Source organism: Acanthopagrus latus, chromosome 14 (genome assembly GCF_904848185.1).
Source record: "Acanthopagrus latus isolate v.2019 chromosome 14, fAcaLat1.1, whole genome shotgun sequence".
NCBI lineage: Eukaryota > Metazoa > Chordata > Actinopteri > Spariformes > Sparidae > Acanthopagrus > Acanthopagrus latus.
In genome coordinates this window covers 18,113,364-18,137,553 of record NC_051052.1, presented here as the reverse complement: position 1 = coordinate 18,137,553, position 24,190 = coordinate 18,113,364, and the positions used below count along the sequence as shown (strand labels likewise).

The 24,190-nt window shown below is 42.3% G+C and overlaps 2 protein-coding genes and 1 long non-coding RNA gene across 10 annotated transcripts in view; 1 reads left to right on the top strand and 2 right to left on the bottom strand.

The window, feature by feature from the left end:
• The window catches only part of LOC119032177 (mucin-5AC), a 65,748-nt gene extending 54,511 nt beyond the window's left edge, over positions 1-11,237 (bottom strand). For 3 of the 5 annotated variants that reach the window (XM_037121080.1, XM_037121084.1, XM_037121079.1), the window contains exons 1-2: positions 11,101-11,237; positions 9,395-9,508 (exon numbers count right to left, since the gene is read on the bottom strand). The gene's annotated coding sequence lies outside the window, so the exon portion shown is untranslated. Of the gene's footprint in view, positions 1-3,903; positions 3,922-9,394; positions 9,509-10,699; positions 10,808-11,100 lie in introns of those variants that run through there. The other 2 variants (XM_037121081.1, XM_037121082.1) reach the window with 2 other exon arrangements.
• Positions 1-24,190, bottom strand: part of LOC119032215 — a 1,052,400-nt gene that overhangs the window by 694,497 nt on the left and 333,713 nt on the right. The gene's annotated exons all lie outside the window — the stretch shown is intronic.
• Positions 11,118-23,588, top strand: pah (phenylalanine hydroxylase). Its single transcript, XM_037121109.1, has 14 exons — positions 11,118-11,259; positions 11,365-11,531; positions 12,456-12,578; positions 16,334-16,517; positions 18,448-18,536; positions 19,029-19,096; positions 19,623-19,819; positions 19,974-20,109; positions 20,194-20,263; positions 20,429-20,485; positions 20,656-20,751; positions 21,262-21,395; positions 21,485-21,600; positions 23,089-23,588. Exons 2-14 carry the CDS (start codon positions 11,460-11,462, stop codon positions 23,148-23,150), a joined length of 1,404 nt encoding a protein of 467 aa, XP_036977004.1. The 5' UTR covers positions 11,118-11,259; positions 11,365-11,459; the 3' UTR covers positions 23,151-23,588.

Sequence of the window (24,190 nt, the reverse complement as noted above, 5' to 3'; positions counted from 1 at the left end):
TTAGAGTCAGATATGTGCCTCCTGAAATCTCTTTTAGCTCGGTTTTTGGTCTCCACCAACTTAAAAAGTCTCTCTAGCGTCTGAACACTCCACTAGGTTGTAGGTTCACTGGCTATTTGCTAACTCTGTCTATCTGCTGTTTGCAGGTCGTAAACAGTCGCTTTTAAAACAATTTTCACTGAACAATTACCTGCTGCATCCAAAAACAACTCAGAGTGCTGACAGTGAATAAAAACAGTAAAGTTGAGGACAAGATGGCTAAAAATGAGCTAAAAGATGCTACAATCGCAGAGTTTGTTACTATTAACAACCTCTTTCACATACATATTACATTATTTTTCTGTCTAAACTCTGTAAGACTAAAAAAAGTAATAGAAAGAATAACTAATGACATGTAATAGTTGAAATGTAGCAGCTTGGCTTACACTGGCATGTATGAATGACTCCAATTGCTTTGATAATGAAGATGTAATCTATCTTTAATCTTTGCTCTGATATACTAGAAGAATAGTCAAAAAACTTGGATGTCTCATATTTCCAAATGCACACACTCTCACACACGCACAAATAAACACATACATCAGCACACAGAAGCTGACAAAGCCTTTCACAAAACACATAAAATTACAATTACAAGAGCTTTCATGCAGTTCTAAGGAAAGCAGCCCTGCCCACTGCATGCTGCCCTTTGTCGGCTGCGAGACCCAGAATCAAAGAGCGTTGACCTGCGCCGGCTCTGCCCGGCAGGCCCGCGGGGAGTCTTGCTCTGACTCCAAACCCTGGCTGCCATGCCATGCTGAGATCCCCCCCTCCTGCCCCCCGGTCAGCTCCGTTATTTCCTCATCTCATCAATCTGTCAGCTAAGCCCTTTGACATGCGGCACAATATGGTCCCAGTATTTCTCAGATCAGGCTCCTCTCTTTCAATATGGTTCCAGCATTTCAAGATTAGTCAGCTCACCCACAAGGTTCTGCTCCCCTGGTGCCTCGGGACCATGAGGGGGAGCAAATATAGTTGCTAGAAGCAAAGCGATGGCAGCTTCTTAACTAATCTAAATTTCTCTAAATTCAAATTGGTGCAATATTGTGAACATTGCACAGATCTGTTGTTTTTAACTCTGAACAGGAGTTCAATGACGTCAAACAAGGTTCTGAGATCATGTGCACCAAGTTTAATTTGGTGATTTTTGGTGTATGACTCTCTGCATGGTTAGTTTTTAATTATGCGCACACTTTAAATCCACGCATCAGATGTATTGAGGGGCCTAAAACTTTTATTTTCTCAATCAGCTTCTTACTTTGAGCACAGGTTGGCTTATTTCAGGGTAAAACATGTCTTTAGTAAGACACATACTAATCAAATTGTTTTGACAGTTGATGGGTTATGATTCCAGCGAAGTCAATCAAATCTGATCTAATCAAATCTACACTGTCCTGATGAAGTCGATTACCACAGAATGAATTATCTTTCTTCAGAACAGCTTTAAGATTTTGCCTACATTACATAGTGTGTCTTTAACTGTCAGCCTCACCTTTCTCTCTCCTTTCTGTTTCTCTCTGCCAACAACGTTATCTGCTTTGTCACCTCTCAAGTCGCCCAGAAAACACACCTGGCGTTTAGGATTTTTTTCCAACCACAATCGACTGTTATGAGCTGTCATAACAGCAGGTGAGCCACGTGTGGAGGAAGCATGATGTTAACTATGCAGTCGATCAAAACCAACAATCCCCGAACAACACGGCAACAAAAGAACAACAGCAGGTTGGCCGACATTAAATAGCAGAGGTCATATCACAATCAGTATGTTTACATTCTCTCGGGTGGATTGAAAAAGTAAAAGTATAAATTCTTTCTTCATTACTTTGGCTGCTACCAATATACCTGGCCAGCCCAACCGACTTAAGTATATGCATGAGACACTGCCATGTTTCTGTTTATGGTTGCGTGGCGACCTCTAGTGGCCATAGTTATCATGATGGGAGCAAAGGAGGAAGTCAGGTGAGATAGTATAAAAAGGAACCACAGATGAAGGAGGTGGCGCGGTCAAATGGTCGAAACAAACACAGGATTTTTACCTTGGAGACAGTTGTTTGTTGTTGTTTGAGCTTGAATTCACCATGTTACAGCATACTTTTAGCATATTCTTTGAGCATGCAGTATTTTTGAGGTTATTCTGGAGAATATTCTGGACAGTTATTGACATTTTTTGGGATTGTTATAATAAAATAAACATATGTTTGCATAAATCAAGCATATTTGTCCACACACATGTTGGTAAGAGTTATCAAAAAAAAATTAAATATTCCTTTAATGTATATTTAGAATAGATAAATAAATATGCTGAATTATGGACAATCATTGGAGTAATTGCGATTAAACATTTTAATCGATTGACGAATAATGACCTATCCCCAAACCTAACCAAGCAGATTTGATACCTTAACATTAGCCTTTTGGTACACTACCTATTCAGTCACTTAAACTGAAATAAACTCTTTCCAGTGTTTCCTCACATCTGCCTACTGCACACTCATCACTACCTCAATGTTAATAATGAATACTGACAAAGACGTACAAAGCACCATTGTATACATTATGTTTTAGAGAGCATGAATTAAAAATCAAGTCAAAAAAAAGATGCTCAGAGTGAAAGTTGGCCACCTGTGAATATGAAAGCAGTTTTTATGGAGAGAGGGAGGTGAATGTATTCCTGTTTTTGAGATCTGTGCCGCTGGACTGGACTCACTCGAGGACAGACCATTCAATTTATTTTCAAGTAAGGATGAAAGGAAGACTCCAAACTATGCATGTCGTCCATTCAGTGGCGAAGCTCTTTAAAAGAAAGAGGAAAAAAAAGACAGCAGAAAGAGTTGGAAAAGGGTGGAGGGGTGGAGCGCTGCATAAATTTTACATACACAAGGCAGCAGACAAAGTGATTGTTGCTTCACCAAAACTTTTTTTTTTCTCTCCCCCAGAAAACACTTTTCCTGCTGAATAGGCACCTATTAGTGACTCCATTATGGGCACAGGGCTCTTGAATGGCTCCTCACTGTGCGTCTTTATCATAGTCAGGGCCGTGAATACAAGCAGCCCCCCTCCTCCTCAAGCCCAACCAACATCTTTACAGCCTGTATTGATAGGTGCTGCGGTGCTGGTGATGATGGGTGAGGCGGGAGAGGGGAGGGAGGCGGGCTGCCATTCTCACCCCCTGTTGTGTGCTCCAGGTGTGGTGGGTTAAGCGTAGCGCTCCGAAGCCTCTATTGTGCCGCACACTTTTTTTTTTACCACTTGTTCCATGAAAAAAAAAAAAAAATGGCTGCAGTGTTTTACATGCATTAGCTGATCTCCATAATGCCACCCCCCCGGCTGTACCCCCAAAACAAGTCAGGCCTCCGGCGAATCGCTGCACACCGCCTCAGAGCCCTGTATTGTTGCTGGATTATTCAGGAGTTAGCTGAAAGAAAAGAGACAGGGAGAGTGGGGTGTCTGTACTTTATCTCCAGGGGAGACAGGGGCTAAAGAAGGAGCTTCTTTAGAGAAGTGAGTTACTGCGGCGAAAAAAAGCCTGAAAACACCTGCAGAAGACAAGCGCAGAGAGGCCGAGGCGAGGAAACCCCATTGTTCGTCTTTACTTTTCTAGTCCTCCTCGCTGAGATACAGTAAAAACCAGCTCCCTCTGAATGGAGTTTACAACAAGTCCCATCTCCCATCACAACATCATCACCTCTGCACTGACGGATCCATCAGCATGTCGGCGGCTTCAATCTGTGAACAAATATCTGTGTGTTTGTATTTCACTCAACTTTGAAGCTATGTGTGTACACGCAGTTGAAGGAGGGGGGACGCATAGAGAGTGCGAGAGACTTTATGATGAATATGGAAGCATTGTTCAGCCATGCTTACCTCCACAGGGAACCATCTGCTCCCTGTCAATGCATCACCTGCTCGTCTGAGCCGTCTCCAGGGCAACAAGGGGAGGGGGGATTAGGAGAGGTTATGGCTTTGATGGGAGGGGCCGTCGCTGGGGACAAGAGAGGAGGTACACTGGAAGAGGAGGAGGAGGAGGAGGAGGAGGAGGAGGAGGAAGAGGAGGTAAATGAGAGAGAAGATGCCGGGCAAATGTCGTCCTCTGCTGGTGGAGAGATCGTACAGCAGGAGTCACATATGTGTCTTGTAAATGCACAACAGCCAGCATCTGGTGCTGTTTCCTCCCACAGAAGCCACTTGTTGAACATGTTTGTGAAAGATTTCAGAACACAGGAGTTCAAGTCAACATAAAAACTGGCAGTTCAACAAAAGAAAGATCAATTATCACACATTACCAATCACATATTGCAGGTGGTTGGTGTTATTTGCTCATGTTTTATATTCCCTCTCTTTCAGATTTCTGCCTCCATCCAAATTGTCCACCTACAGTTGGACCACCACCACCAGCTTGGGTTTTTGGAGCCAGAAGCGGCCATATTTTGATGGGTTACACCTCTATCCTGACTGACAGTCCCCTTGGTAGCCACTTTCCTTAGCACACCCTGCTTTAATGTCTATTTTACTCTAAATGGAACCATCATTTACTGAATGTGCATCCTGCTGTGTTTAAGAAGACTTGAAACTAGGGGTTGAGCCCATAAACTCATTAGCAAACTGTTTACAAAGATAATAAACCAAGTGAGAAGTAGGGTCAATCTGACACTGACAGTAAAGGTGAACTTGCTTTGCAGAAGGCACAGGGTGAGGAAATGACTTGTCAGATGTGAATGTGATTAGCTGCTGCAGAGTGACAGCCGCTGTGTGTTCGGTGTAGGCAGTCGTGCAGGCAGTCAGTCAGGTATTGTGCGACACGCAGCATGCATGTCTGTCAGTCACAGACTTCTCATTAAGCCTCTGTGTTCCTCCACCTACAGTACAATGTACGTCGTGCCAGTGACGGCTGGGTAAACAAAGACCTGAGGCCGGCTGCAGAGGCAAACATGTAGGATTTGAAAACTGATAACTGAGTCAGGCAGCAGCGCTCAGAAATGTTCAGGACACCACAACGATCAAGACTGTAGCCATTACTGCAGATTTTTAGTTCCCTAGTCCACCTATTCCAGCATTTGAAGAATAATTTAAATGTTTATTCCGGCGGGGCGTCACACTGTCTGACTCGCAACGATGCATTTGTCCATGTTTTGTTACTAGACTTCTGCCTGGTGAAGTTTTGGTGTCAAACTACATTAAATGCAGGATTTTACCGATACCTCAGTTTGTGACACTGAGGACAAGAGGACCCTTCAGGAGGAGCCATTAGCCAAAGTCACACATTCACCTGCAGCCGCCCTTCACGGACTCTCGGTGACACAGAGAAAGTCTGACTGACAGGTGAAAGTGACCACGGCTGCAGGGAGGAAACACCTTTTGTGTTTGGTCAGGGAGCTGGTGAGGCCGGTGACCCATGTCCCCCTGCCGACGAGCTCATCAGCCCGAGGGGGTAAGGAAGGAGGGTCTGTATCACTCCCCCCTTACAACATCAATACACCCCCCCAACCATCACCAACTTAACATGCCATCCCCCCTCAGTTAGAGACCTCCACTCTCTCCCCCTTAAAACACTCTCAGTCTTATCTCCATCTTTACTATATGTGTAGGAAACAAGATAAACCAAACGTCCACTACAACAGCGTCCACCTGCAGGTAACATGATGCCTCTCTGTTATCTACAGCACATAAAGATGATAAAACAGCTGTCAAGCCAAAGAAAAGCCTTCAAGAATCTTGCCAGTGAAGAAATACAACAAGGATAAACAAATGATTATAATAATGTTGTTCATACTGTTTGATTTTGTGAAAGGTCAGCCTATCTTTAAATATCTAGGATCCCCAATCAGTCAGTCAATTAAGGGATCCTGGGATCATTTCCCATTTTAACAATAGAACAAAAGACAAAAGGTGTTTGCTTTTGGCCTGAGGCCCACCGCTGAGCTTTAGTTTTGGCCCTGAATGAGAAAAAAGTTTGGGCACCCTCGCTTAAAATGTTCAGAAACAGACATTCACAGCATAAAATGTCAGGTACAAGATCTGTTTTCCTGAAGGACACATCTAGCATGTATCCCTTATTGATTTCTCTTACTGAATCAACATGATAAAATGGAGGATATCAGTGAAGAGAAGAAGAGACACAAGAGTGATGATACTGTCGATTTAACACAGCTGATTTGCACTGACAGCTTCAAGTCAATATCAGAAGAAAGTCTAATGATGTTGTGACTCTCAGTGTCTGTCACATTTAAAACAACCATGCTAGTGTTAGTCCACATGTCCTGAATGATGTTCCAGATGAGTGGGAGTAATGGTTAAAGTTCTGGTCAATTACTGTTTGAATCACATGTGTCTGAATGACACTCAGCCTAAATCAGCCAGAAATCAGCCCACTTACTCCAGCGATTCCTTCCTCACCTTAAAAAAACATTTAATCTGTGCTGGAGGGAATTGTTTTCACCAGACATTATGACTGCTGGAGCTTCAACAGATTATTCATGGTGAATAAAAAATCAGTAACTAGGACAGGATAACAGGATAACGCAAAAACGCTCTATGTTCCACAAACTGAAGTAATGTACAATGACAGTTGGGTGTTTTCGAGTTATTTGAGTGAAAATATAGAGTAAAGATCAGCAAATATAGTGTTAAAATCAAGTGGTAAGTGTTGGACATACTGTGTCTGTTGGGGTTATATGTCCTGTAAAACTGTCCACTTTTGTTATTTCCTTACAAAACGCTTGTTACATTTCTAGGGGAAAACAGTCATTCAGCTTAATTTGAGTCGATTTGGAGGTAAAAAAAAACAACAAAACAAAACGGCTGTGGAGTTTTGGGAAGGGCTCGGTTCCTTCTCTCTCGGACGGTCAGGCTCGGACAGAAGCCCTCACACAGGTCCTGACTCTGACTCCTTCCCCTGGGTGAGATCCTGGGAGAGTTTCCTGTCAGGGCCACGTGTAGCGGGGAGCCCTGTCCAAGGAAAAGGGGGTGACTTTGCTGGGTGTAAAATTCAATTATCCAGCGGGTGAGCGTGTCTGAGTGTGTCTGTTGTGAGTGGTGGGCGGACGGCTGCCCGTTCCCAGCATGCGACAAGGGGGTTAAGATCCACAGAAAAGGCCCCCATTATCCCGAGTGAGAACGGCCCATGTGGCTGGCTGCACGGCCTCCGCTCTCATTCACTCCCCTTTACAACAGCACTGCCGAGGGCCTCGAAAGTTTCATTCTCCTTTCTCTGCTCTCATTCCCTTTTCTTCCTCTCTCGCCCCCCCCCAACCACCTAACCCTCTCTTGCTCTCCAGCTCTCAGAAAAGAGCCTCCACAATGCCGCTGGAGGGCTGGAGTGGATTCTTCAGCACCCCTGTGGACAGTGCACATGTGGACAACATTCACAGGATGTCTGTCAACCAGTCCATTAATCAACGACATCTCATGAAAGAACAATTAGTTACTGCACAACTCTATAACAGATTATCATCTCTTAGCACCCCCGCTATTCCTCCTGTGCAGCAATGCTCTGTGCCGAAGTCACTCCTCCTCGTCCGATTGCGCCGTAATAACCAAAAAAGCTGGAGTTGCATAAGCATGACAAAACAAAATGATTTTTTTTTTTTTTTTTTTTTTTAAGTGGGGGCAGCTGCTGCATGTAAAAGAGCTCATTCCTCGCAGTCTAAGCCCAAACTGACTCGCATCTGGCTAATCATCAGAGCGAGAATGGATCTTCAGTGTGTGAATAAGACCGAGACCCTATGGAGACGGCCATTGTCAACGCACACTGCGCAGCTTCTCCCAATAAACGAGCAATTGTCTCCGTCACCATTAATGACAGTAAATGACGCAGAGGGGGAGCGCTCCGTCCACCGTACAACATGAAGAGGGCACTGAGGAATCCTCAGAGTTTTCACGACCCATCTGCAAATTAATGACCAGTGCAGGCGACACATACAGTGCTCCATTATGAGGAAAAGAGAGTCTGCTGCAGTGTCTTTGGGTGCATTTCAATAAGGCTGGTAGGCAGTGCAATATGTCTGCTTCAACTTAAAAGAGGCATCAAAGGCTATTTTAGCAGCTCTGGGCTGAGAAACAAGCTGCAAACTGAACACTGACACTGACAGCGTTTAAAAAAGTTCACATGGCAAACAGGTCTGACAAGTGAAACCAATGCAAAAGAGCCTTAAACCTGCAGAGGGCGACGCCACTGCTCTCAAAAGTTGATTGTATGTAAGCTTCTGAGAAAATTACAATTAAATGAAAGTCCCTCCCATCTTGCCAGTTATTTCAAGCTTACAAGACCCTCTCTAAATAAAAGGGGGGAGAGTCATGACTTCATTTTTACAAGTCACCTGGACATAAAAACATCATCAGAATCAGTCAAATCTGACAAAAAAGGTTCAGAAGGTTCAGTGACTTTAAAATTCAAGATATCGTTCTCTATGTATGCCCTTAATAATTAGTTTAAACACCCAAAACTGAGTTATTAGAACACTTCATTACCTTAAAAGGTATTCCCTAAATCATTATCTTAAATAACACAGATACACTTAGAAACCAGTGTTATATGATTTTGTCAAGCTAACTGTTGAATTCAGAGGATTTAAATCGGCTGTCAAGGGTTTCTATCGCTCATCAAACCGCTCTGAAAGTGATCTCAAAGATACTGATCACCACTGCTGTGGTTTTTAAAACAACATGTTTATAGTTGTCATTATTGGGATCATTTTTGGTGCAGACGTCCTCCTAACTGTTGCACCATACACCCAATAAAATCATTATTTCATCTCAAATATATGCATGAATATGGTTACAAAGAGTGTCTGAGTCTAAGTGAGCAGTCTCACAGTGAAGTATTTCATTTCCATACAGTCATTCTCTCAACATTACCTGGCCTACACTGCCCTCATGTGGCACCTGTGGATCCCCCCTCAGCATCAGGTGTGATGGAGGGAGATCTGCCCACACATATGTTTGTTCTCTTTACTTCCTTTATTGAATGTCCACGCCTGTATTTATATTTTCATGGCTTTATATTCCTCATCACTCCAGCTTAGCCTTTGTTTCCCAAATGCGGTGAAGGTCGAGGTCTTCAAATTTGGTGTGGTTGCCGTGTGATGAAGTCTTGTGAGGAGGGTTAAACAAGTGATTTGTTTTTAGGGCGATGTCTTTGGGGTTTTGTACGGTGACAATTATGCGCATGATACAGAGGAGAGAAAAACTCAGCACTTAATAAGCACGGATCCTTCTGTTCTACAAGGCTTATTAGGCTCTTTTGTACATATACAGGCATTTTATAAACTGGATATGAATTAGTTATTTCCTCTATAAGTCTCAGTTCCTTTAACATCATCCATTTTTTAAATAAATCAGTTATTTTTGTCTCTGTTACCTGAACCAGCTGAAGGTGCAGAAATCAGGGCTGCTGCTGGTGGTGATGCAGTTCTTCAAGCCACTCGCAGCACCCACAGTGGCCATGTTTGTCTTCTCTCTATCCAGGCTTCTCCTAACAACAACAATTTAAAAAAAGGTGCTCATCCTTCACTCAACAAGTCTTAGCACAAATGGAAATGTCTAGTAGTAACTGAACAGTATGTCAAGAGACCACGTTGGTCACCTTATTTTGTGGGATTTTGTCCACACCTTGTGGCACCAACTTGTAAATTCAGCAAATAAATCTGAGGCCATTAACTTTATTGCTCATATCTCATTAACTTGTATTATTGTAGTGATCCAATATTAGGCTGTAGCTCATTACACTATTGTTAGTCCAACTATATGATAGCATGTTGACGTTAGTATTTAGCTTGCTTAAAATAGTGTAGTGTAGTGGCGGTAGGTAGTGTCTTTTTATCATTTTGTTACCATGGCAGAGGGCTATAAATGTTAAAAATATATTAATTATTTTTTTATTGACATATCAGCAAATTCATAATCATCTATGCTACTTGCTTCATAGGGAGTTGAGCCCAACGGAAAATACATAACCTGGTACCCATAACTAATCAACGCACCATTAGACCAAACATATTCTAACTTGGTTTTAGGTTACTTGTAGCTACCACTGACAACACGATATTTTATTTTACAGCTTTAGTTGTTAGGTCGCATTAGCATTTAGCTAGAAAAGGCACTATAGAATTACTATACTGTACTTAATTACATCGTAATCTATATATTAGCATTCGGTCACGAGCATTTAGCTTAATATACTGCAGTGTTTTAATAATTTACATGCTGCAGATAATCCGGCAGCTGACACACAGGCTGTCATCTGGACAGTCATCCCCCACCAGAGTAGTGAGTGACTTTGGACACAGCCATAGTTAAATGAGGGTTCCTTACTGTGGCTAATTGCACTGCCGTCATCCAAAGGGGCAAGCCTCACTTTAGCATTTAGCTAATAAATATTATAGTGTTTTAATGAGCTACAGGCTATAGATAAGTTTACTGTTTGTATCTATAAGTTTGCTGAGGGGACCTAGTAACACCAAAGACGCCACAGAATTATAAATATTTTGTCTAACTTTAAATTTAATATTATCATATGAGCAGTTTCACACTTCACACTCAGTGTAATTTACCGGGGACCCAAGCGCAGCTGAAAATACATTATCCGACAATGTTAGGTAATTAACGAAATAAAACCTCTTCCAAAAAAAAAAAAAAAAAAAGGAGTAGAGTCACTTTTAGCTACCTGTTTCCTCACTGTTCGTTTGTTTTTATTGACAGCTTTGGTTACAAGATGATATTAGCATGTAGCTCAAAGCGCTGTGGAGTGGCGAGACTCAGCCGTTAGTCTGACGTTAGCTAGCTAACATGTTAGCACGTTAGCATGTTAGCTTAAACCGTTCCAGCTAGCAGTTCATGTTTCATTTAACGTCACAGACTGTGGGTACGTTTTTTGCTTATATTATTAATATGGTCTTGTTTATTTTATGATGCAGGTTGGACACATTAATTTGGCTTCTGGCTATAAACATATTAATTAAGTAGCCTAAAGCTACATGTGCTATCAGAATGATAGTAATAAGCTAACTGCAAGTTAATTAAGGAATGAAAAAAAGTGTTTTAAGTCGGTTTAAGTTGAACTTTTACCTGTCCGCAGGTTAGTCAGGCTGCACTGACACAGACAGGCACCATGGCAGCAGCAACAGCCGCAGGCAAAGAGGCAACTACAGCTGAAAGTCTGCCCAGCGCGCCCGGGGGAAGAGTCAGACCCAGCAGCGGTGGACAACAAGATCCAGATGTGCCATTGTAATTCTGTTTCACAACAACCATCCCGTGACATACCGATAGGAGGGGTGTGTGTGTGTGTGTGTGTGTGTGTTAGTAATGTCACGTGTCCCTCTGTTGTAACAGGGCAGGCTTTAAAGACAGGAGCTGCTGATCCAAACTCCTGTCCAGCATCAGAGCATCAGCACCCACAAGAGCTGTTTACCTGAAGAGCCAAGAGGATGGACGCTGCATACAAGAAAGTCAATGGGAACCACGGGCCAGAGGCAGAGACAGAGGAGCCGGTCACTGGAGTGAGTCTGATCTGATGATCTGGTCCTTTTGATTTAAAACTACTTTGTGTTTGCTGTTTCACAACCTTTTAATTTACCCTCAGGAATCAAATGGATCAACTTTTGTGTCACGAAGTGCTCATTCAAGGCAGAAAAATAGCAAGTCACAGTGTAAATAATGACATCCCAGCTTCAGATCTTGTCTTGTTTTTAATGCAACAGCAGTGCAGAGTCGTAGCTGGAATATTCCAGGTGGTGCAAGCAGACAAAGCAGGATAATGCAAAGTTGTCAAAGTGAATTGAATAGACTGCAAAAAAAAAAAAAAACAGCTGATGTAACAGAAAAAGGGGCATCCAGAGCTGTCGTTACACACAAACTACAGGCATGTCTGCAGCCTGGGTGAGAATTATTATCCTGTCAGTAATGTTTGAAACAGCTACAAATCATGCAGCTGCAGCGTCTCCGATGTGAGCTTTTCCTTGTTTTTCTGTCAAAGATGAAATACATCTCATACTTTGTGTTTCCCCTTATGTGTGAAGCATGTGGTCAGGTAAGAACTCTTTACTGCTTACTGCACGGTCTGCGTCTGAAGGTTAAAGGTGTCCTTGACTTTGATCTTTAAAATCAGACTCCTTCAACGAGGAATGTTGCGGCTTTAAACCAGATTTCACGCTCTTTTTCTTACACATGGCCGCGCTTAAACCTGGACACGCACAACGACGTCGATGCCCAAATCAAACAGCAGCATCAGATGCTAGATTTAGGTGTGTAAAACATGTTTCCTATTATACAGATCGTAAAGAGATCAAGATAGACTATAAAAGATGACTGAGTTTATCATCCCAGTGGTGCTGCAGTTGGCTGAGATTTACACACACAAGAAAAATCCATGATCTTCTCCTCATTAAAGCCTCATGTTGTTTCCTGACATCTGTCCTTCACAGCGGAGGAGAAGGGGCTCCATGTACCTGGAGGAGGAGACTGACAACAAGACAGAAGTGATCTCCTGCATCTTCTCCCTGAACGAGGAGGTCGGGGCTTTAGCCAAGGCTCTGAGGCTCTTTGAGGTAAATATCTCTTGTCGCCCCGTCAGTCTCGCTGATCCTCATGTGATCAGGAGCTGACAGTCGTCCCCACTGTCGATTATATGAACTCACCTATAACCACAAGGTTTCTTTCAGACCATGAAATTAATTTCAAGGCAAAGACACAGTGTAATTCAAAGTGAGGGGACCTTCTCCACATTGTCTGAGGCTCATATGATCTGTACTGCATTCGCTCAGGAGGTTGAAGTTGCTCCTGCAGTTTAAGACCAAACCAGAGGACGGAGGAATGTTAATTTGCTGGAGGTGTTAAGTCTCTTCGTGGTACAACTTTTTTTTTTTTTTTTTTACCATGGTGCAGTTCAAAAAACACAATTTTGTGGCATTTCCTTGGAGCGATTAAGACTGTTTTTACATCTAACCTCAAAAAATGATTAAATGACATTTTTGAATTGTATTTGAGTCAAAGGAATTTAATAAAGAGCCGTTCCCTGATAATAACTGAGCGACTTAATGAGCTAATTGTTCAGATTAACACTCTGATGTTCTGACAAATATACTTGTTAATTTATTTGCTGAGAGTTAGTTTAGGAGATAATACCTCTGTCACATCTGTCTGTTCAGTATGAAGCTACAGCCTGCATCCTGTTAGCCTAGCTTAGCGTTAAAATTGGAAACGGGGAGGAAAAGCTATCCAGGCTACTCTGTTGTATCATCACTAGTATTATTATCATGTCACATGCTAATCAGGGAGCGTTAGCCGTAAGTCAAGGTTACAAAGTTACTCATTAACGTGAAACAAAACAGGCCACATGAAAGTGACATCTCTTTAAAATTTCTCGAGGGAGAAATTAAAGTATTACAAGATCTACTTCAGCATTAACAGTAGTCATAACTTGCTCCTCTGGTAGTTTTGAGGCAGAAAGGAGGTTTTGATTATCTGCTGTTGTTGTGGAATCACTTCATGCTCTCGGCCTCCTCTGAGTTAAAGATGGAGACTAAACAAACTGATCTTATCGCTGATGTTTGTTTATCAGCTGTGTGCGAACATGACAGTGGATCAAAGCGACTCTTTGATCCGCTGACCCTCCTCCTCTTCCTCCTTCCCCTAAATTTTAGGTCATTACTTCACAATATTTGTAACTTTGCAAGCATGAATTTTACATACGATATGTATAATCAAATTATAAAACGATACGATGCTACAGATTAAATGAACGAATATAGTAATTAAGTAATTAAAATATGACCATTATGATCAACTATAAGCTATTTTGCACACACTGTAGTTGGAGCAACATGTGCACACATGGATGTTGGACAGAACTGTTTGTCAGACTGATTTTATGAGACACAGCGGAGAGAGAAGCGCTCATAGTGCATAAACAATATATTCTGCCGCCATCTTGGATTTTTTGATTTGGCATTCGAGTCAGAATTCTGATTTCAGGGGGCGTTCCGGTTAAAAGGCTTGCTGTTGAAAAGTGTGCAACCCGAGCTAACGTAAGAAGTCAAGTAGAATTCATTGAGGACATTTGTATCTTGTCACAATCAAATGTGGGTATTGTCTCATTTTAAAACAACAGCATGCAGCTTTAAGGAGAAAGATAATTGATTGTTGAGTCGTATTCGCTGGTCTGCAAACACTGACACTTAGGACATGTATCTTGTCTGTCACCAGCCCAGTAACCTCAGTTTTTGACGACCTAACCGTCAGCTATCTTTTTCCAGAAAGTTACATGTTGTAGCTTTAAACATGTGGAACTGAAAAAAACTACCAAAGTACTGATACTTTTGACAAGTCCTCAAGTCCAAGCCGAGATAAGCTTGATGCCACCACTAGGTACGGTGGTGATAAACAAACTGAAATCCATGTGTCATATCGGTGCATTATGTGAATTTTGAACACATTAATGGAGCGATTTCACAATTCTGCCCATTTGAGTCAGAGAGCAGACGGCTTGTGCCCACAAGAAGGTCATCGATCAACGTGTGTGCGTATTTATATTCTCTCCAATCAATCAAAGCTGACAGTGTGTACGTGACTGCATGCAGGCACATTGTGAACACTGATTGACAGCGACTCCATTGTTTAATCTTCCACACAGGTTTCATAACAAGCTTGTTCATCTTCTTTGCAAAGAAAAATCCAGAGTCTCTCAAACATTTACCAGGAATTGGTTTTTCAAAAACATGTAAATAATTCTGGGATAAAACATTTCTCGGTTAAGTTTTACTGCCCGGAAATGTTTGGGGGTGGAGATGTGGGAGGGTTGATTCTGTTCTGTGCCAGTTAATGTGCCAAACGCTGCTGTCCAAATGCAGCAGTAAACATCAGGATCCTCTTTGAACCTATGAGCTTGCACTTTCCCGATCCTCCCCCTACTCCACCTCCCTCCTCTCCCTCTTTCCAGCTTTTCTTTAAAAAACAGGCCAGATGACCCCCAGACCATCAGCACGCCCCCCTCCCCATCGCTGCATTGTAACATATGCTGATTCCCTATAAAACCGAGCTTTGAATGTTTTCCACATTTTTCGTGCCTTCTCTGAAAAATTGGAAACGACTGCCGGCCTGAACCATGTGCTAACGTTTAGCTGAGCTGCACCTATCACATGTTCATGTTCACATTTTCATCCTGGGAATGTCTAATCTCCATCCTTCTGAAAGTTGCTGAGTTAAAACTACCTCCCCATTGTTATTCGTTGCGAACTCTACTGCATGTGACACGGCAGTGTGGTTATCATGTGACGATTCAGAGCCATGGGCCGGCCTCGACCTCGCACCTTAGACGTGGCGACATGAGGTTTAATGTCACAGTGGAGGGACGGCTCGGAGGGGTACTGAAATCTGTCAAAATGACCCCTGCATCCTGCTGGGTTTAGGATTTAGTGCTGGCTTTGTTGCGCTGGACCAGGTCACCAATTGCACGCATGTGCATGCATTTCTCTTTGTGCACAAAAACAGAGATATCATTGAAACTTGAATCACCGTACCTCCTTTGGTGTGACAGGAAAAGCTGCTGAGAGTGAGATAACAGCATCACATAATGCAAGTCATCTTTTCTTTAAAATGCCAACCTGGGCTCAGGCTGCGGTCACGCCTGAGGGATGCTGGACCACATGGCCCCCTAAAAGAAGCTGTTACATGTACAATGGGATCCAGATGGAAGAAAAACAGGAGGCCCTGCTGCTCACGCCCTCCTCTTTACTGAGCCTATAGAAGACAGAGAACATCATACTCCCTCTCCCTCCCCAAAGTTACGTAAATAAAAACACATTTCTGATGGTAACTACCACTTTAAGATCGTCACGCTCTGGAAACACGAGTTGAAGCCTCTCTGCGTTTTGGACTCGTGTGTGGTGTCCAAGTAATTTTGGAAACATCCCAAGGGGGTCTGAGAGAATGAGAGAACCCTAAATGTCGACTGGAAAGGATCATTTGTTGCCTTTATTATACAAGTCCAGTCTTTCTGGCTCTGTGGCAGTCTGCAGAGAGAAAAGAGCGTCACAGCATTGACCCGAGGTGGACTTCACAATCTCTGATAAGAAGCCATCAACTTAGTGAGAACACAGCACCCTCCTGTGGTTGAACAAAGGCGGTGCTGCAGCCTGTTGCAACAAAAACATTCACAGTTGTTAAACACACAGATGTTTCCTTTCTCAACATATTTCATACAGTACAGCCATTTAAATAGACAAGCTTTTTAAAACACAAACAAATGTCAACACAGGTCCCATCACAGTCTCTCCTTATTGTTTCTCTTGTCTGTGGTTTGCAGGAGAAGGGCATCAACCTGACGCACATCGAGTCTCGTCCGTCACGCATGAACCAAGACCAGTTTGAGTTCTTCATCAGCGTGGACTCCACCTGCTCCCAGGCCCTGGACGAGGTCATCGACGGCCTGCGTACACAGATCAGCGGCCACGTGCACGAGCTGTCACGCAACAAAGAGAAGGACACAGGTTAGTGAGTGTGTGCATTGTGGGGAGCGGACGGACACTGAACGGGATAAACATGGATCCTCGACATGTTGAAAACAAAACAGCGTGTTGCTCCAGATGTTGTGAGAGGATATCCGTGTTTCCAAATAGAAGAAAGGTTGAAATGTTGTTAATCTCTTTGTGAGAAGGCTGAGGATTAGATTGTTAGAGTTTCTCAGTCCTCTGAAGATCATGAATGTCTTAATCAGATTTTGTGTTAATTCATTCAGTAGATTAAGATTAAGATTTTGTTTCATATGTGAAGCTTTGACCTGCAGGTGAAACAAGTGTGAAAATCAAGGGACAAGTAAAGTTATTAAGGATTTCTCTTGCTTTTCTGTTTATATCCAATATTTTTTGAGGCAAACAGAATGTCAGCGTTTGATGAAAATCATTGTAAGTTATCATAGGAAAAGTGGTGGATGAACGAACCAACACTGACATCCAGAGAACCACACTGCTTAAAAAGAATAAAAATCAAATAACATGGAGATCAATTCAACTGAAACGGTCCATTTATCAACCGTTGGCTGTTGTGTTGGCGCTTCGTGACCCCCCAGCCAGACCGGGGAACGGACAGCCAGCGCCGCCAATGAGACTGATGGCTCATCGCCCAAATCTTGACCCCTTTATTAGTTGTTTCCAGAATGACATTAGTTTAGCTTCTGAGGACCAACAGGCTTGGCAGGAACAGAGGAGCCTTGTGTCCTGGTCCCAGACTAACACAGGGCAGGAGAACATGCCAAGGTCAGGGACAGAGAGACAGACAGGGCCACCATGGATCCTCCTTTGACCTCAGTGTAGACACTGTGGTCTGATGGTCAGGGTCAAGTGAACGAGGGGATATTTATGGGCTGTATTGGAGGCTGCCTGTTTATAGAGGAGCCTGGCGGGGACATATTGTCTTCCTGGGGGCCTCGGGCTGGACCACACTGCACAAATGTAGATTAATGATCGAGCCCCAGTGTTTTTGAGTGTCATAAATCCATATGAACAAGCAGATGACCCTTGATTACTGTTCTGCTGAGTGTCAAAATGCCATGACAGTGAAAAAAAATCCTTCAGCCAAAACTTCGTCTACATCATAAGAAATTTGCAATGTATTCATATATTAAATTTAAGATAACATAAAATCCTCGATGGGACTATGCTGTAAAAAAACAACTGAAACTTAAATTGTTTGTCATAAATAAGGACAACAACATGTGAAGACATACAAATGTAAATCGTTTGATTACAAAGTGATTTCTGTTAACTTGTGTTCTTCAGCTGTGAAACAATTTCAGGACTTTAAATGCATAAGATAAATAAATATCCATTTGTTAGCCCACACGGTGATGTGTCCAATTGTATGTAAGCTTATGAGAAAAACAACCTTATTCTCACTTGATTTGTTACCTCAGTGAAGAGTTTCCTTATTATTTTTTGGTCTCAATCTCTAGTTTCAAGTCTTCTTTGACAGACCATGATGTTCATTGATGAAATCATGAGTTTGTTTGGAGTAAAACAGACATTAAAGCAGTGTGGCGCGCAGTGGGATCACAACTCTTTAATCCATCATATTAAATACAACTCGAAAAGAAACTATACAGTTGCTGATTCAACCTTATTTAGGATATACCTTTGTTAATCTTTTATTAATTAAGCTTTTGTGCCAGAGATTTCAGAGAACATAAGAAAAAAAACAGAAAAACACCTACAAAATAATAGTTAATGATAATGCTAATTGGTTTTATCTCTAAATATCTCGAGAATAATGTTGCACAGAGAGAAAGTGACAAGAACACAAATAAGGACATTTCTACTACGTAACAACATCCTGAATTTCTAAATGTGTGTGTGGAATGAATGCTTACGACTGTTGAATAAAAACAGACATTATCGGTGTTAAATAACTGTTATTATTCTCCAGTGCCGTGGTTCCCTAATGACATCCAGGACCTGGACCGCTTCGCCAACCAGATCCTCAGTTATGGCTCCGAGCTGGACGCTGATCACCCGGTAAGCACAGACTCATCCATCACTGTGTGTGTGTGCCACATCCTGCCTCTGCATGTGTGTGTGTGTGTGTGTGTGTGTGTGTGAATACGTGTCCTCTCACACCCACATGTCTTATGAAAGACGGGCTGCGGAGATGACAGGCTGCACTCTGCCGTCTATTCTAATGGAAACTATCTAGACACACAAATTGATGTCATTGCTTTAAATGAGCCCCTATAATTATAGATAATTGCTCCCTTTTGCCACCGCCATTAAAGCAAAATGTATTCATCGTAAGCTCTACAAAGGCTTCATTTGAATATGTATTTGCATGCTTTTATTAGAGACGGAGTGCATAATGCTGGCGAAGGCCACGGGGGCCGAGCCTCAGCAGAGGATTTCCACTCTTTGATTTAGCTGTGAGTGGCCGGGCCGCGATCATGAGATCTAACATGGCTTTCCTTTGTGTGTGTGTGTGTGTGTGTGTGTGTGTGTGTGTGTGTGTGTGTGCAGGGCTTCACAGATCCAGTGTACAGAGCCCGCAGGAAGGAGTTTGCTGACATCGCCTACAACTACAGACAGTAACTACACCTAAAATAATCTATATTTTAAACCCTGTCTCTTACTTTGTTTGTTTTTCCTAGTCTGTGAAGAAGTCCGGGAGGGAATGTTTTCATATTTAAGTGGTTATTCTGAGGGAAAATTAACATAAACAAAAAGAACCAAAATTACAGGTCATAAATGTCAAATTTAAAGGGCCTTGGTCTTTGTGTGGATAATTAAGAAGTATTATTTAGAGGCACTACAAAGAGCGCCAAACCACAGCCACATGAAATGTTCATTGAGATGGTTAAGATTTACATAACTGTAAAACTGAAATGATGGTGGGGTCATGTAGTTTGTTGTTCTTCATAAGTTGTGAAAAACCAAAAGAAAGAAACTAAAAAAACTATTTAAACCTTCACTAGAAGAAATTAGCAAGAGGATCAATGAACTGATTGACTAAGGCAACGTAAAAATGGACAGTTAAACTTTACTGTCTCAAGGTTTCCTAGAAATAAATTTTAAACACAGACTAGAACATCAACCTTTGTATCTTTATCCCAGTGGCCAAACCATCCCTCGGGTGGAGTACACAGAGGCTGAGAGGATCACATGGGGCAAAGTGTTCAAGGAGCTGAAGACTCTGTACCCGACTCACGCCTGCCGCGAACACAACCGCGTCTTCCCCCTGCTGGAGAAATACTGCGGCTACAGGCCGGACAACATCCCACAGCTGGAGGACGTGTCCCGCTTCCTGCAGTGTGAGTCCCGCAGCATCGTGCTGTAGATGAAACCTCCTGTCATTCATTTAACTTCAGAAACATCGTGGTAATGTCTCCCACGCAGCAGGACCTGTTCAAATGCCCTACTTCCTCTCCCTCCTCATTAACGCCTTTCCATCCCCTCTTCCTGCAGCGTGCACAGGTTTCCGGCTTCGCCCGGTGGCCGGCCTCCTGTCATCCCGGGACTTCCTGGCTGGACTCGCCTTCAGAGTGTTTCATTCCACGCAGTACATCCGTCACAGCTCAAAGCCCACGTACACACCTGAGCCGTGAGTGTCCAAACTTAAATATGATAGAAGGAAAAATACGTCTGTCTGTGATGTTAAAGAGTCTTCTTTTTATTTCTCACGCAGGGATATCTGCCACGAGCTCCTGGGACACGTCCCTCTGTTTGCTGACTCAGGTTTCGCCCAGTTCTCACAGGTAACAAAGTGTCTAGTCAAAGCAGAAGCACTGAGATGACAATGACACAAGCATTATAGCAACAGATTCTGTTCATTGTTAAGTTCTTATGTGTTTTTTACACTGCACTCCTGTGTCAAAAACATCGTTTTCTGATCTATCTGCTTTGATTTTTGTTCTGTATAGGAAATCGGTCTCGCCTCCCTCGGTGCCCCTGACGAGTACATCGAGAAACTTGCAACTGTGAGTACAAGAGACACAACAACATCAGATGAGCTGATCAGCAGAGAGCTTCTAATCCTGCTTGTTTCAGACCAGATGCTTCTGACCTTCTTCTACATTAATCTCCTTGTTTGTGGGAATTCTTGCCTGGTTTTTGGTGTGTAGGTGATAATGTTTTGTGTGTCCTCCAGGTGTACTGGTTCACAGTGGAGTTTGGCCTGTGCAAGCAGGGCTCAGAGATCAAAGCTTACGGAGCTGGTCTGCTGTCATCGTTTGGAGAGCTGCAGGTAAGAAGAGGAGGAGGAGGAAGAGGAGGAGGAAGAGGAGGAGGAGGAGGGGTGTGACTGTGTTTGAGTCACAGGCTCTAAGAAAACGATGTGTACATGTCAGACATGGTGGACCCCCGCAGCAGCGAGATAAACAGTTTGCTTTTTGTGCTTTTCTTACCTCCCGCTGACCCCCCATCTGTTGTTATGACACTTTCACTTCATGGCCCAACAGGCAGTGGGTTAGTGGTCCACTCAGATTCAGGTTTAATGTGTCACTGGGGGAGTCGGCCTCCCTGCCCAGCAGGGTGTGGGTAAAGTGGTTCAGTGGGTAAGTGGGGGCAGAGAGAGAGGATGAGAGGCTCGCTATCGAGGTCACAGTTACATCAGCGGCTGTCAGAGGATGTGCACTCTGCCGAGTCACATCAGCTGCGAACGCAGCGCTGAATCATGCTGCACTTCCTGTTTACTGATGGGGAATAGAGACACTCATTGAGAAATTTAAAGTCTTACATGGTTTTCTCCTCTCAGTACTGCTTGACAGACCAGCCCAAACTTCAGCCCTTCGACCCCGACAAGACCAGCCTCCAGAAGTATCCAATCACAGAGTACCAGCCTGTTTACTTTGTGGCTGAGAGCTTTGAGGACGCCAAGGAGAAAGTCAGGTCAGGAAATACGACACGTTTCAAACACTGAGTTTTTAGTCTGCATGACAAAAAACTTTGTCTCACATCAACATCTCTCTGCCCTGCAGGAAATTTGCAGCCACCATCCCCAGGCCCTTCACAGTGCGCTACAATCCCTACACCCAGAGCATCGAAGTGCTGGACAACACCCAGCAGCTCAGGAACCTGGCTGACAGCATCAACAGTATGTGTCAGAGATACAGTCATGATTTTATTTAAAACCCAGCAGACTCAACACTCTCTGTCTCTTTACTTAAATAGGTTTGAATCATTATTTAGGGCTGTTCTTCTTTTAGTTTATGATCCCTTAAAATATCCACTCCTGACCCATCATCATCAGTTCCATATGTTCATGGGTTGTGAGCAAGCAGTTAGTGTTGAAATTTTATGAGTGAGGCATTCACATAACATGCTTTATTTACAGGAGAGTAATAAACTGAGAAAAACTACCGAAACAATAAACAAGCCAGTCTGAGGCTGCACGACTTTATAAGCTCTTTATTGTTTTTCTAATAAAGATCATGTTTCTTGCAGCATCTTGCTAACAAGATTTTAGTCCTATGGAGCCGTCACCAAGATTTAAAGAGACTATCAGCGAGTTTCTACATTTTGTGACTGTAAGATATTAAGTTAATCAATTCAACGGTTGTTTGCAGAATCAGATCTTTGTTCCTGCATTGGTTCAAACACACGGTCAGTTTATATTTGCATAGTGTAAAAGTTTGAGGGGTTAAAGAAGTAGTGATTCAACACTAACCTTTATCGTGGTAAGCAAAGATTTATTGCAGAGAAAACAAACAACAAGGACCTTAAAATGTTTTAAACATCACAACATTTGAGAAAGGTCTCAGCGGATCATGCAGAGAAATCTGCTATATGCCGATTATGTTTCTTTAATGGGTTGAATTTTGTACATTATACTCATAAAACTCTGTGAAGAAGACTTTTAGAAGAAGTGGTCTGAAGTTAAAGCTAGAAATTGTGACTTCAATTAACTTAAAATAGATTAAACTTGAACTTGCACTGAATTCCTGTATGACCCTTTCAATTGTAATGTAGTTACATTGCATTAATTCCTGCAGCGACACTTGAAGTCATTTTAATGGTTTCTCCATTTGGCTGGAAGACTGAACAACCTTCCAGCAAATCATCAACAACACACTGAAAATGCAGCGATATAATTCCCCTTTGTCTCTGCTGACCGAAGTCACACACATATAAATATAAATTATAGCAGGTTGTCACGGCTGCAAATCTAGAAACACACTAAAAATGATTACATTCATGACGTTTATTGTGCGATTATACGTCATGAAAGTGTCATTATTTCCGAGCAGAGGAAGGATTTATTATAAAAATCTAGTTTACTGGATCATCTCACCACCCTCAGATTTGTCTTGTGACGCCTGAGCTGCTGCAAACCGCTGATTTAAACTAAACTGATGTTAGGCAATAATAATAAAAGGGAGGATTACATGGGTCGTGCTTTAACAGTCGATAGAAAGCACAGTGGGCCATTAACCCGCAGCTGAGATGACATAACAGGGCTATTTCTGTCCAATCGTGTGTTTATGAAATCGACGTGTTCCTCATGTTGACTGGAAAATGGAGCAAAAACTGAAAATACTTTTATCTCCTTCTAATGTTGTTTTTTTTTTTGCTGTATTTTCAGGTGAAATGGGGAAACTGTGTGAAGCCCTGCGGAAAACTGGAGTAAAGGCACATGAAATCTGAGCCGAGACTTCCTGAGAATATCTTCAGCTCTCTGAGTGAACTCGCGGCTCTGCGCAGCACGCGTGCAAATATGCTCTCTACGTATTAAAATAAAATATGCAAGTCAAATAATGACAATATATCTGTAATCCAATTAGTATCTTACCGAAGAGATAGTGAAAAAAATGTAGCCTAGTTAGTTAGTTAGGATGATAATGAATGTTACTGTCGATATTATTACAGTTTAGATGTTATGAAGAAACTTTAGTTACTTTAATGAGTTTAGATTCAATATGTTAACTTTACTTTGTGTGTCTAATATGATATTTTTTATGCATTTCAAACCTTAAAAAAACAAATTGAGACGCAATTTTTGTGACTAACTTTCACTTTGCTCGGCTTAATGAAATGTTTTGTTTATGCATGATATGTTGAAATAAAACCTAAAAAGAATAAAAACGTGTCCTCTTTCTTTCAGTCATTTATATTTGTAGTTAACTCTCCAAAATATAAGCCAGAGCTCGGAGGCTTCACATTTTCAAACAATACTACAAAAAGTCCTGAAAAATAGATGATTAAGTGTTAATGACTGCGCTTATCGACGACTTTACGTCCACCTTAGTTTGTTCTGCGTCCCACAAATGTTCCTCTGTTTGATCCAAACACCTCAAACTCACATTCATCCGTCCAACACATCTTCCTCTGTCCAAAATTAATCTTTCTTTTTTTATGAGCCAGTCTAAGATGTGACATAAAATCTGCTTTTCTGCTTTGAAGTGACAGAAGGAAACCTTGAATGTCAACGTGAAAACACATTTCTACAGAGTAATGTCAATTAATTAAAAGTATGTCAGGTTAAATCTGTCAAAATCTGTTTTCACTTTGACATAAAAGATTATATAGATTATATAATATTCCATTTATAAAAGCAATAAAAGGGGAAAACTTTCAAGGGGCTGAACACCTTTTAGAGGCACAGCATGTAACCTTCTTGACATGATTTGGTCAAATCATCCAGCCCGTGCTTCACAGTGTTCTCTGTGATGGTGGATTTCCCCTCT

Coding starts and splice junctions, on each gene's coding strand:
- pah (XM_037121109.1), top strand. CDS start 11,460: ATGGACGCTGCATACAAGAAAGTCAATGGGAACCACGGGCCAGAGGCA. Junction 12,579..16,333: donor AGGCTCTGAGGCTCTTTGAG/GTAAATATCTCT, acceptor TGTGGTTTGCAG/GAGAAGGGCATCAACCTGAC. Junction 21,396..21,484: donor GACGCCAAGGAGAAAGTCAG/GTCAGGAAATAC, acceptor TCTGCCCTGCAG/GAAATTTGCAGCCACCATCC.